General features: G+C 41.7%; 1 protein-coding gene across 1 annotated transcript in view; it reads left to right on the top strand.

The window, feature by feature from the left end:
• Positions 1 to 5,718: 5,718 nt before the first annotated feature.
• The window catches only part of LOC115088574 (keratin, type II cytoskeletal 5-like), a 40,157-nt gene continuing 31,107 nt past the window's right edge, over positions 5,719 to 14,768 (top strand). The window contains exons 1-6 of the mRNA XM_029596831.1: positions 5,719 to 5,929; positions 6,035 to 6,174; positions 7,029 to 7,252; positions 9,221 to 9,281; positions 10,191 to 10,286; positions 12,463 to 12,627. Of these exons, the coding sequence (XP_029452691.1) occupies positions 5,719 to 5,929; positions 6,035 to 6,174; positions 7,029 to 7,252; positions 9,221 to 9,281; positions 10,191 to 10,286; positions 12,463 to 12,627 (897 nt within the window). The remainder of the gene's footprint in view (positions 5,930 to 6,034; positions 6,175 to 7,028; positions 7,253 to 9,220; positions 9,282 to 10,190; positions 10,287 to 12,462; positions 12,628 to 14,768) is intronic.

Raw genomic sequence — 14,768 nt, 5'->3', positions numbered from 1 at the left:
AGACACACTTCTACAGAGGATATTTGTCAAGTTCTACGGAGCTTTTATATCAAGTTATATACTGAAGAATCCCCACAAATGCAAAGGACCTGGAAGAAAACTTTTTTCAGGGGTTACATCTCCCCCAAGTGACTACGGCCCAACTTGAGGCATTGAACAAACCCTTTACCATCTCAGAAGTCTTAGAGGGAATCAAAACCAGCCCACTACACAAAGCCCCAGGACCCAATGGGTTTAATGCAAATTTTTATAAAACACTGAAAGGGGAACTTAGTTCAGTCCTAAAGGTTTTTTGTAGCAGTATCGCAGGAAGGAGGATTCCCCAGGGATGCAAACGAGCCTAAATTATAGTGCTACCCAAGGGTGGCAAGGACCACACTCAGCCTTCCTCTTACAGGCCCTTATCACTTCTGAACTTTGATCTAAAGTTATTTGCAAAAATATTGGCAAATCGGTTGAAGGGGGTTTTGCCCATGCTGATCTCCTCCAACCAGGCAGGCTTTGTACTGGGTTGATCAGCTGGAAAACATATAATACAATTGTGGCAGGCTATGTGGCATTGCAAATTAGACTCCACCCCCACTTTAGCAGTTGGATTTGAAGCAGAGAAAGCGTTCGACAAGGTGGCTTGGTGGTATTTATTTTCAATACTGGATAGATATGGCATGTCGGGGGCTATTGTAAAAAACATATCCCTTCTGTACCAGGAACCCTGTTCAGCAATATTGGCAAATGGGGACATGTCCCAAGAATTTCAATTGCAGAGGGGGACAAGACAGGGCTGCCCTCTTTCTCTGTTGCTATATATACTTACCTTGGACCCAATGCTGCAAAAAATAGAGACATCGCCTCAGGTATTGGGATTTGAAAGGAGGGGGGAGACTTTCAAAATAGCGGTGTTCGCAGATGATGTGTTGGTGTTTCTGACTAACCTGGTATCTTCCCTAAGGCAGGTTATGGCACTACAGGGCCATTTTGGGCAGTTCTCTGGCTTAAAAATAAATACGGATAAATCAGAGGCGTTAGATGTAACGAGGCAATTAAAAACCAGATGGCCGGGCCCTTTTCCATTGAGATGGGTAGAGAAAGAGATGAGATACCTAGGGGTGAACATCCCAGTGGAGATGGAGGGATTATACAACAGCAACATTCTTCCTTTACTAAAACGGACCAAGGAGAGAATGCAGAACTGGCAAGGCTTGCCTCTTTCACTGGGAGGGTGGACACAATTATTCAAAATGATAGAACTACCCAGATGGTTATACCTCTTTCAAATGGTACCCATTAGACTAAAGAGAACACATTTGTTAGAATTGGACAGAGCACTAGGCAGTTTTTTTGTGGAGAAACAAACGGGCGAGACTGGCCTTAACGAAACTACAAATGTCCTACATAACAGGCGGTCTGTACTGCCCCGATTTGCATCTGTATAATATAGCCTATTTGCTACACCACGTCTATGATTGGGTATGGGGTGCAGAATGTTTTTTCGCCCCCACTCCTTTTTGCAGGCACGGAGCGCTCCGGTACAGCTGGGAAACATTCTACAGGTGCCAGTCTGCTCCCTTCCCAAAGAGCTTGAAAGTAACCCCATGGTGGACGCGTGCCGACAGGCATGGAAATTCCTTTGCGCAAAACTACAGGTGCCCTGGACAGGGATGCCAGTGCTTACGGTTTGGGGGAACCCAGGTTTTCTCCCAGGTATGAATATGGGGGAATGACAATGGGAAAAAAAGGACTTAACACATGTGTATCAGTTTATACAAGCTGATACGGGGCAAGTATGTAGCTTTCAGGATTTACAAACCACATTATACGCTTCCGAGAACTGAGTTCTTTGCCTATTTACAAGTCCGGCATTTCATAATGACAGACCTTCAAAAAACCCTCAAACTTTGGAACTATACTAAAATAGGGAATTTCTTCAGGTCCTGTCGGGGAAGAAGCTGTCAGGGTCATTGATAAGGGCCTTGAGGGAGGTAGGGGCGGGGGAGAACACACAGGCCCTGACTGGGAGATGGAATCAGGAAATGCCAGGAGCGGTGATGCCAGGCTTGCTACGTGCATGCTTTGCAAACCTATGGTAACTGAAAATGTGAAGCTCAGGGAGGTGCAGTTCAAATTTCTATGGCGTATGTATATTTCACAAACCTGGACATACAAAATAAAATTGACTGATACGGTTAGATGTTTCAAATGTAACATAACCTCGGACACATTGTTTCATTGCTTTTGGGAATGTCCAAAGGTGGTTCCATTTTGGGGGAATTTTTTGCAGTACTTGGGACAATTGCTATGTTGTACTCTGCCGGCCTGGGCATTATTGTGCTTGTTTGATTCTCCAGAAGAACTCACAGAGGATAGGTCGGACTGTAAATATATGTTTCTGAAGAAGGTGTTTCTTCTGGCTAAGAAGTCAATACTGGCGCATTGGTTGGACACTAGGGCACCATTCCTTACATATTGGAGGATACAACTGCACCAAACGATGGTCTTCGAATACCTGTCGGAGCGTAGGTCAGCTTCAAAGCGATATGTGGTGTTCATGGATATCTGGCGGGAGTACATAACATCTCTAACCCCCAAAGCATGAAATAAAATATTTATATTGAAATAAAGATATACAAGCCTTATAGACACAACTGAATAGTATTTGATATCAAGGAAACATGGGGCAGCAGGGGTTTTGTCATTCTTCACCCACGCCCATGGGACTATTGAAGGCGGTGATGTAGTAATGATGGACTGGGGTGCAAACTGGACTGCTGGAGGTTCCCGTACAGAGAACTTGCCACTTAGGTTGCCTACCCTTGGCAGGGGAGGGGTGCGGGTTGAAATTATTATCATTACTGAATTTTGGGACATTGGATGTATGGTATGTATAAGTGCCCACATGGTATTAGTAAGTCTTATGCTCTAATTTGTGGTGTTGGGTGTAATCTTACACCGTTTATGTGTTCAAGGAAAATGTGAAATAAAGAAGGGGAAAAAACGTATTCCTTAGCTCTCCCCAAAAAACTGTAGTTATAGCTGTCTCCTTGAAGTTCAAAGCAGACTGAGCCATAAGAGGCTTCTAGGAAAAGTAAAAAGTCATGGGATAGGTGGCGATGTCCTTTCATGGATTACAAACTGGCTAAAAGACAGGAAACAGAGAATAGGATAAAATGGACGATTTTCTCAGTGGAAAGGAGTGGGCAGTGGAGTGCCTGAGGGATGTGTACTGGGACCCGTGCTTGTCAATATATTTATAAATGATCTGGAAAGGAATACAAGTGAGGTAATCAAATTTGCAGATGATGCAAAATTGTTCAGAGTAGTTAAATCACAAGTGGATTGTGATTAATTACAGGAAGATACCTTGTGAGACTGGAAAATTGGGCATCCAAATGGCAGATGAAATTTAATGTGGATAAGTGCAAGGTGATGCATATAGGGAAAAATAACCCATGCTATAGTTACACGATGTTAGGTTCCATATTAGGAGCTACCACCCAAGAAAGAGATCTAGGCATCATAGTGGATAACACATTGAAATTGTCGGTTCAGTGTGCTGCAGCAGTCAAAAAAGCAAACAGAATGTTGGGAATTATTAGAAAGGGAATGGTGAATAAAATAGAAATTGTCATAATGCCTCTGTATCGCTCCACCTTGAATACTGTGTACAATTCCGGTCGCCACATCTCAAAAAAGATATAGTTGCGATGAAGAAGGTACAGAGAAGGGTGACCAAAATGATAAAGGGGATGGAACAGCTCTCCTATGAGGAAAGACTAAAGAGGTTAGGACTGTTCAGCTTGGAGAAGAGACAACTGAGGTGAGATATGATAGAGGTGTTTAAAATCATGAGAGGTCTAGAATGGGTAAATGTGAATCGGTTATTTACTCTTTCAGATAATAGAAGGCCTAGGGGGCACTCCATGAAGTTAGCATGTAGCACATTTAAAACTAATTGGAGAAAGTTCTTTTTCACTCAACGTACAATTAAACTCTGGAATTTGTTGCCAGAGGATGTGGTTAGTGCAGTTAGTGTAGCTGGGTTTAGAAAAGGATTGGATAAGTTCTTGGAGGAGAAGTCCATTACCTGCTATTAATTGAGTTAGAAAATAGCCACTGCTATTACTGGCATGAGTAGCATGGGATAGACTTAGTTTTTGGGTATTTGCCAGGTTCTTATGGCCTGGATTGGCCACTATTGGAAACAGGATGCTGGGCTTGATTTACCCTTAGTCTGACCCAGTATGGCATGTTCTTAAGTTAACTGGATAAGTTAAACCTGCTCCATAGCAGGTTTAAATTAAATTTAGCCACGTAAGATTTCTCTGGCTAAGTAGAGAAAAATGTAGATATTCAGCAGAATAGCAGTGCTGCTGAATACTCCATGTAAGTTAGTTAGGTAAGTCTTATCCGGCTAAACTACTTAGCTATCTCTGAATTGAACTCTTGATATATGCGTGCATATAATGCATGTCCTCTGAGGACCTATTTTTTAGGCGGCCAAGGTTTTGTAAATTACTTTCCTTTCAAGTCACTGAAAATCCACTTACCTGCACATGGCTGACTTACACTAGTTAACTCCATTTTTACTTGCATAAAAAGGTCATTCACCCTGCTTTGCTAAACGTTTTCCCATAGACACAAGGAGATGGGAGAGGGGTGATTTCCAAAGGCAGCTCTGGGGTTTTCTTTATGCACAGAAATACCTTTTGCAAAACCTGCCCGCCTGATATACATGCAAGTTTAACTGGATTGAGCGGAGGCATTCCTGAGGGTAAGGTCGGGAAGGAATTTGGACTTTCCATGCATACTCTGGGATTTCCAAAAAAGTATGTACACATTCTAGCAGGTGTAAACACGTGCAAGTGGGTTCAGTAGGATGGACTTATGCACGTACGTCCACTTTGAAAACTGGTGTAACTTATGTGTGTATTTACCAGCTAACTTATATGTGATGTCATGTGTGATGTTACCCCCAGAAATGGGGGACAAAGCCTTATCTTTGAAAATGTACCCTTTCCTGCATTCTTTTTTTTTTAAGAGACCGGGAAACTGAAAACGGCTCTCTGATGTGGTCCCTTTCCGGGCACCTCCTTGCACAGCGAACGAGCAGAAATGTATTGTGCATTCGTGAAACTCTTCCTAAAAGTCCTTACAGCTCATAACCTCTAAGAAATAATCAGCAGTGTAGTAAAGAAGGTGATCAAGCAGCAGCCGGTTATATGTGCCATGGGCATAGCGTGAATATTAATGTAGATAAACAGCTTTATAAGATATCATGCAATCTCATTTCTAACATGAGATGCAAGAAGGACAATCAACATACAGAACAGATTTTTTTTTTTTGTCTAATTACTCCTGCAAACGCAGAGAGTGAATAGCGAATAGCGCATATGCTTTCATGTTCTGAATGCCTTCAAGCAATGCAAATTGTTATAGGTGTGTTTAAACAGACCCCACTGCTATAGCTGCAAGGCTTAACAAACACTGAACTACCGTTAAGTTGATCTGTTCAGCTCATATAAAACGAGGCCGTTAACAGGTCTCTAATCAGAGGGGCTCGGTCTCCTTCACTCTTTGCTTGGCTCCTTAACGCTGCTTTACTTCTTTTAAATTCAATTTCTCCTTGAACAAAAAAGTACAATGAGTCACTTCAGGGGCTTTAGTGTTGGCTCTGCCATTACTCCTAGTGTAGCAGGTAGAAGCAGAACCGGCTTTAGTTCAATGTCTGCATCACATGGTGGGGCTGCTGCCAGTTTTGGCCGTGCTGCTGGTGGTGGTGGAGCTAGCACTAACTTTGGCAGTAGAAGTTTTTATTCTCTAGGTGCAAGTAGACGCATTTCCAGTGCTGCAGCTGGGGCCTCAAGAGTCGGGGTAGGCTATGCCGCAGGAACTGGCAGTGGGTTCGGGGTTGGGATTGGGGTTGGAGCACGTGGTGGGTATGGGTTTGGTGGATCTGTTGGAGGCTTTGGGATAGGTGGTTTTGGGGGTCCAGGAGGATTTGGAGGTGGCCCTGGATTTCCCGGTTACCCACATGGAGGCGTCCATGAAGTTACCTTCAACCAGAATCTCTTGGTACCACTCAGCCTGGAAATTGACCCAGACATCCAAAAAGTGCGAACAGAGGAGAGGGAACAGATTAAGGTCCTCAACGACAAATTTGCTTCTTTCATTGATAAGGTAAGGTGGCAACCATTATAACTTATTGCCTATAGCCCATTGAGTGAAATCACTTTGCAAAAGTGAGGCTTTTGGCTTACATGTGTAGCTTCTCTTTGACTTCCAGTTTATCCCCTGTAGGTTTGCTTATTGGGTAAAATAAATATTTTTTTCTTTGTAGTTACCGCACAGCAAAAAACCTTAAGAAATTATATGTCAGAAGAGCAGAAATTATGTTAATTATTTGACATGATAGTAACTGAATGTAAAAAAGATTCTCTTGAACTGGTGAACTACACAAAAAGAATCTGGTGCTCAGAGAACAGAAGCACATGCCATGTGCAATCCAAAAATCCCTATATTTTTTCCAAACTGACTTTTATTACCGAAGTTTTGCAAATTGACTTGATCTTTCACTGGTCACAGGAAATCATCAACACTTTGTTTCAACTCCTTTCGGTCAGTCTGCTTCCATGCGCATTTTCTTCTGCTTAGAACCTAAAAATGACAAAGTAGCAGTACATTTAGGATAGATTTAATTCTACAAAGAAGCTTTAAAGCAAGATCTGTGTCCTGCATATTTGCTTAGCACACTCTTTTCTGAGTGCATGAATTTCTATTTCTTCATAAAATATGAAAAAAAAAAAGAAAATTATAAAAATGAATTCAAGTATTTTATTATTCTTTAGCCTGTGGAATAAGCAAGGATAACATGCAAATTATTTTTTCTACTCCATCCACTTGCTGTCCATTCTTCAGTGACAGCTTTTACTTGGCTGCTGCATTGCCCACAAACATGCTCTGATGTGTCGGCAAATTGTTTTGATGACAATGGTTCAGTAGTTAGAAATTAATTGAACCTGTGGGGGTTTCAGGTCCGGTTCCTTGAGCAACAGAACAAGGTGCTGGAAACCAAATGGGCACTTTTGCAGGAGCAAGGGGGCCTATCACCCACCTCACGCAGGAACACCATTGAACCCCTCTTTGATGTTCACATCAACGACTTACAGAAGAAGGTGGATAGTCTCTTGAGTGAGAAAAGCCGACTGAATGGAGAGCTGAAGAGAATGCAGGATGCAGTTGAAGATTTCAAGAACAAGTGAGTACCCTTTATAAATCATACAATGCCAAAAGAGTTTGCCCAACTAGTATTCTGCATAGAAAGCTCATGCTATATGCCTGTATTACAGGTCATGGGGGAAACAAAATTTACCAATGTACACTGCGTCGCATCCACTAAGATACTTTGCAATTCTGAATATAGATGCCAAATTCTGTGTTTCAGTTCTTATGCCACAAGATATTTATCCAGTAGCTGATATGCACTGTAGAAAAGATTATGTTGGGGCCATTAGAATGCACATTTATATAATGCTGTGCTCTGAGAAGACGCGGAAGTCTATGAATTCCTTTTCATCCCCTTTTTTTTTTTAGCCAAGATCAAATGTCAGGTCTGAGCTATGAACTCAAGATGGCCCCTTCTTGTCCTATGGCTGAGATAGAGAACCTGTCTTTCCGATATAGGTATCTCTGGGACAGTCCACTTTTGGTTTCAGTCATATCTCACAAATAGAGTCCAACAAATTTGTATAAACCAAGCAAGATCAGCCCAATTTCCTTTAAACACAGGAGTCCCACAAGGATCTGCTTTGTCAGCAGCACTATTTAATATTTATCTCATACCCATTTGTCAATTGCTATCAACTCTAGGTGTTTCTTACCGTCTATATGCCGACGACATAGTTCTACTTTCCAACCAGACACAACTGGAACTCCACTCTAAACTTCATTGAACTTTGCTTAACCTCAGTTAAAAAATGGCTATCCTACAACAAACAGTCTAAATCTAACAAAAAATGAAATAATGATGCTAGAACACCCATTATTTGAAAAATTCCTAATTCCATTTTCCTTGATAACACATCCATTAATATCTCCAAACAAGTTCGTAATCTTGGTATTATATTAGATCCAAAATTCAATCTGTCTACTCATATAAAATCCATTATCAAATCCTCATTCTACAAACTTTGATTACTTAAACACTACTTATCCCAATCTTTTCTGTATAGTACTTCAATCCCTAATACTTACTGGGTTAGACTACTGTAATTCTCTTTACCTAGGTCTATCTCAATCTGCTATACGCCCACTTCAACCTGTACAAAATGCTGCAGAACGGCTACTTTTTAACCATAGACTACATGATCATATAACTCCGATTCTCTTTCAACTACACTGGTTACCAATCCAAAGGGCGTATTCGATATAAAACCCTCACCATAATACACAACCTTATCTATAATAACAATAAGTACTGGTTATCTTCTACCCTTCACTTATACACTCCCTGCAGAAATATTAGATAAAAAAATTAATTTCTCCTACCGGATCCATCCCCTAAATCAACCAGGCTATGACACGTGAGTGCGCTTTTTCCATCGCAGGGCCAACATTATGGAATACTTTACCTCTTGATCTCAGATTATTATCCAATAACAAAGACTTTAAAAAAGCACTAAAACACTACCTTTTCAAACTAGCTTTCCCAGATCTATGTAAATTACCTTCTCCATAAGTTCAGTTCATGTTTTGTTATTTTATATTATTTTAAAGTTATATATTGTACTACTTATTTTGTTATTTTTATATTATATTATTTATCTTGCGTTCGTTTACTAATTATGTATGTTTTTATTTATAACCTGCCACGAATGTCGGAGAGCGAGAAATAAATACTTTTAAACAAATAAATAAATAGAACAATATGGGAGAGGGAAGGGCTAATGCTTTGCCACCATACCTAGTGGGGCACATGAAACCATCTGGATGTTGGCCCCATTCAGGAGGACTAAACTTCTGAATGAGATACTGCTAATAGACTGTAAAATAAAGTCGGTATAGTATGGCACACTGGTACTGGATCTAAGTTATAGAAACGAGACTCTTGCAAGGTAGAACAGTAATTAGAATGCAGTATTGTATCCCCATCCCTCAGCATTCTACTGTACCAATTGTTTAGCCTAACAAACAGTAAGTAGTCATTCTCTCTCCTTTGTACCTACAGATATGAGGATGAAATTAACAGGCACACGACTGCAGAGAATGAGTTTGTGCTTCTCAAAAAGGTCAGTAGTTGAAACATAAAAAGATGGTCTTTTAATAAGGTTGTATTATAAGCAAGCAATAATAAACCCTGTGAACTAATAATTCCAATTGGGAATTATTTTTAATGTAGTAATTAGAATGTCTTAGAAAGAATTGTTCTTTAACCGCTAAGTTATGGCCAAACACAGATATCAGCACCTGAAAGAGGGACATAAAACTATGAAACAAGCCAAGAAGTAATGCTTCGAAACAGCTGGGGCTGGAAACATTTGGAGGCAGAGTTCAGAATCAGGGAGAAAGCATGATTTGTGCAGATCTAAACAGGCTTTATAGACAGCTAATGCTCCAATACTGCAGTCCCACTTTCTGCACTGACGATTAGCTGGACGTTATCTCTACTGGGGATTGGACAACAAGTGATAATCTTAAATGGCAGTAGGAGAGATTTTAGGTGAGACATTAGGACGGTCAGGCAAGCACTGGAACGAGTTGTCTGGGGAGTTGTTAGAAGCTGTCACAGGTTAGGCACAACCATCTGTCTGGGATGGTTTAGGAATAGGGGATCTCATCTGAAAGCAAGACAGGTGGACAAGATGACCTTTTAAGGTCTCTTACAGCTCTCTCTTTCCCATGATTCTGAAAAGGGTCTTACCATAACAGTCCTAGAAAATAATTGCCCTTCTTTGTCTCAAGATTATCTAGACCTAGTCAGTATCCAGATGAAATGTTGTACTTTCCCTGACACAGTATGTTGATTAAGGAGAAAAAAAATAACAGCGAAACAAATGAATGGGCCCACTAAACGTTCTTATTCGTCAAGGTCTTTTGCCATAAATAGAGAAAGGGAGAAACACCTTAGTGAATCAGGCCCTAAACCTGTCCACCATTTTCTTCCATAAGACCAGTATTGCTTGTACCCTTCTGTTTAGGAAGTGGACGCCGCCTACATGACCAAGGTGGAGCTGGAGTCCAAGGTGGATGCTATTACAGAGGAGATCAACTTCCTGAAAACCGTCTATGATGCGGTAATCAGTGCACTGAATTAAACCAACGGGCCAATCACATATAGCCGTGAAAAGAGGAATAATGTTAGAAAGGAATGACATTTATAGCTAACCGAGCAGGTGGCAAGGTGTGATGCATTTCAAAAGTGCCTAGGGGGTGTCTTAACACTCACTCTGCATTGCTTACCGTTTTCATTTCTAAGTTGCTACTCTTGGCATGTTAGTTACGTAAGTGTGTAACCATGCTTGGAACAAAGTCACAATTTATATCGCACAGCCCAGCTCTTGACTGGCAATAGTGCCACAAATGGCAGCACACACACACAAACACACACACATATCGTTTAACCATTTTATTCTTTCCTATTTCTTCCTCTTCACCAAGTTTTGCTACCCTTGTTAATTGTAACTGTACCTTTGGTCACCTCAGTTCTAGTTTGATGTATTTAATGCACTCCCGTTTCATGTAAACCAGCAAGATATGTTCTCATGATTGCCGGTATATAAAAACCTTAAATAAATAAAATAAAAATAAACAAAACACACCCCTACTGCATAAACCAACCAGATGTCATCATGTATGACATCTGGTTGGTTTATGCATGTATTTCCTTTTATCCTTTTCGGATCATGAATGCCTGCAACAGTGCAAAACCATTAATGGGGGAACAGCTGAAAGGATTTTAACATTACAAGAACTGGAAAATTCAGTTTTTCAAATTATTGCAGAATGAATACTACGGTTGGCTAAGTATTCTTTGCAGTGTTGTACAGTACACAGAGGGTACAGCTTTCTTTAAAAGATAGCCTTTCACAACAGCCTGGAAGGATTACATTATCTGAATCTGAGATTCATGCCTGTGCTATTCTGTTGTTACTTTGACCTCTCAAATGTTCTCTTCCACCTCCTCCTCTCCCCCAAGTGATGTCGCATGGCTTGAATTTAGGAGCCTTTTTGAGTGACTAACAATTGCCATCTAATTTACAGTAAAGTTGTGATTGGTTTCCATACAAATGGTAAAATTTACAACTATCTTCCAATCCATCCATTTCGCCTTCCTCTCTTCCCGTATTTACTTCTGTATCCATCTCTCTCACAAGTCACTGCCATGTATCCTCTACTCTCATCAAGGGTTGCCAACTCACCCCAAATCAATTGAGCAGGTTGATCCAGTCCTTGTTTTGCCCCATAGAAGGCTTAGAGCTGTAATTCTGATTATCAAAGGGAAATCAATAGAGCAATCAGAATTACAACTCTAGGCCTGCAATGGGGCAAAACCAGGACTGGATCAGCCTGTTTATTCGATCTGGGGTGAGTCGAGAGCCCAACTCTCATTCCATGCCCAATCAGGGCACCCTCCTCTGTCACTGCACACTTGCACATCTTTCTCTTTTGCAATGCTCCCTGCCAGGCATTCATCTTCTTCTCTCATGCTACGCTCACTAGCATGATGTGCTCTCCTTTCCTGTCCCATGCATGCTTTCTTGTCTCACAGTTATTCCCATGCATGCTCTCCTCTCTAGTGCTCACTCCCAGCCACCACCCACCGCCATTCACAAACACTTATTGCTTGACACATGCAGGAGAAGTGTTCTTGCCAAGGCCAAGGCTGTCTGAGGTTGGTAGCAGCATGCCCAGCAAGTGGGAAATGATGGCTATCCACAGTGGTGGTTTAATGTGCATGGCAGCACCAGGAAGGGCAAATCTAGAACCAGTGTGGACTCCCGGTTTTCAGTACTAACCACGGGAAAAATGCTAGTGTTAGAGACAAGGTTACAACAGAATAAAAATAAAGAATGGGCCAAGAGTGGATTCCCATGGCCTGGCGGCAGTAACAACTGGAATGTTAGGGCTCGGCCAGGTATTAACTTTCTGCCTCCTGCAGGTGACTTAGGAGAGAGCAGATAGCACTTCTGTACATATGATCTAAAAAGTCTTAGACAATATACATTTAAGTAGCAACCACCAGCTACCTCTTACAATTTTAAGTGTCCGTAGCCTCATTTCAGCTCACATTTACCACCACTAAATTCAAGCTTTGTCATACTGCTTCACAGCAGGCTACGGATTCTGTGTCTGAGTAACCGAAATAAGAAAGGCATGCGAGATAAGACTGTGCCTTTGTAGCCAGAAGAGTCCATGAAATAAAGGACTTCCCTACACACCTTGATGACAGAAACTTTGTGCCGTTTCCAGGAACTCACTCAGATACAGGCACAGATCTCGGACACCTCTGTTATTTTGTCAATGAACAACAACCGAAACCTGGAGCTGAACAGCATCATCGCTGAGATGAAGGTTCAGTTTGAAGACATTGCTACCAGGAGCAGAGCTGATGCTGAGGCTGTATATCAAACCAAGGTGAGATTAGATGGATGAGCAAAGTAGGAGAGTCACATTCTGTTTGCTGAAGATTTCAATATTGCTTAATATGTTAGTAAGATGCAAATACATGTACTCAGACAAAGTAATAGCCAGGCTAAATCTATATGGTATCAGAAAACGGAGTTTATCACTGCCAAATGTAATGTAGTGTGTAATTCACCTCATAAATGGCACATCTTCTGAAACTGCATGATTAAATAACCAGAAAATTGAATGGACGATGGCCTTGTTATGCATTTCAAGCAGCAGGTTTTATCTAGATTCTTCTAAATTTCAGCTTGCCTGCGTCTTGGCACTAAAAGGTTTGGGGCGTAACCCTTTTAAATCCGCTCCTGTGCATGCCGAGCCTATTTTGCATAGGCCCGGCGACACTCGCAAGCCCCGGAACGCGCTTATGTCCCGGGGCTTGAAAAAAGGGACAGGGAGTGGGCAGGACTGAGGCAGGCTTAAATAAAAAAAAGGGGGGGGGGGATTTAGGTAGGGCTGGGGGCGGGTTAATAGGGGAAGGGAGGGAAGGTGGGGGGGGGGTAGAAGAAAAGTTCCCTGCGAGGCCGCTCCAATTTCGGAGCGGCCTCGGAGGGAAAGAGGAAAGCCATCGGGGCTCCCCTAGGGCTCAGCGCACGCAAGGTGCCCTTGCGCACGCCGACCCCGGATTTTATAACATGCGCGTGGCTGAGCGCGCATGTTATAAAATCGGGCATAGATTTGTGCACGCCGGGTTGAGCACACAAATCTACGCCCGCACATAGATTTACAAAAATCTGGCTCTTTGTGTTTGGCATTATTCCTCAGTCCCCTTTGTCTCCTTGATTTTTTGGGTTCAAGCATATTTTAAGTCCTATAATTTCAGATTTATGAAATGAACCTTTCATAGCCATGTCCCCTGTTCTTACAAATCCTGTTCACTGAATGCGCTCTTTAGTTGTTCATGTTGTATTCATGCTTTATATCTAATTGGTGATATTGGCATGGAGTTCTGATGATGATCAGCAAAGCAACCCCTCCCTGATCTGCCTGGATTGGGATAAGCACGGGAAATCTTTAGTTACTAAAAAATGAACTATAGGAGTAGAATTAGCGGATAGGTCAATCTGACTGGCTGCACTTTCCCCTTCCTCTTCCTCTTCTGTCATTCACATGTCTTTCATGACAGTCACAAAAACATGGAGGCCTCCTAGGCAGGGAGGCTTCCCCCAGGGGAAAGAGACTAGATTTGGATCCCTACAGTTCTTCCAACCCTTTACCTTGATAACTAAAAAAAAAAACCTTTATAGAGCATCTGAGGACAAGGGAAACATGGAGCAGAGGGAAAGAATGACAGAGACGGCAAGAGATGACAAGAGGGGTTACACATAGATAAATCCACCTTTATGTACACAAGGTAAAGTATTTCTAAGCGCTAGGTTCCTAGAGGACAAAGGTTTTTGCTGTAATTGACATTAATTTAATAGTGCAGCCAACATTCAAAAACATGAGGTTGAGGAGCAATGTGAGTTTCAAAAGCTTGAAGCTGCCCAATTATTTTGGTTTGAGTGCAGAACTCTGGTCTGTGAGCTCTGAGGCAGTAGCAGACTGTGGGGTGCAGCCACTGCAGTGCCTACAACACAGGGTGGTAATAAAGGGGGAAATGGTCAGGTGCTGATGCCCTTCTGTTGTTAGGATGACCAGATTTCTCCATGGGTCTCTTGCTTTCATGCTATCTTCTGTCCCCAACCACATCCTCTCATACCACTCTTTGAAGATCTTTACTGGCACAGAAGAGAGAGGATCACTTAGGATCACTTTCATGTGACCAGAAATGCCTTCTTGTATAATACACTATTTTTAGCATGCACAAGAGGGCCTTGCCATAAATGTTAAAATTTATTGTGTAGACTCCAATATGTGGAGAACTGCATAGATATGCAAAGTCAAGCAGGATGCTCCCTCAAGCCTGCAAATGTTAGACTTCAGGAGGGTAATTTTCCAAGGGTCTTCTGCAGGTAAATTAGTGCTTTCCTTACAGACCTGGCCCTTTGGATATTTGCTAGACTGATACAGAAATAAAATTATGCATATACACACTGGATTTATATGCATAAAACTGGATTTTACATGTGTAAATGTACTTTACCCAT

Source organism: Rhinatrema bivittatum, chromosome 3 (assembly GCF_901001135.1).
Source record: "Rhinatrema bivittatum chromosome 3, aRhiBiv1.1, whole genome shotgun sequence".
Classification (NCBI taxonomy): Eukaryota; Metazoa; Chordata; class Amphibia; order Gymnophiona; family Rhinatrematidae; genus Rhinatrema; species Rhinatrema bivittatum.
The sequence above is the reverse complement of the archived record's forward strand: the minus strand, read 5'-3'. Positions and strand labels throughout refer to the sequence as shown.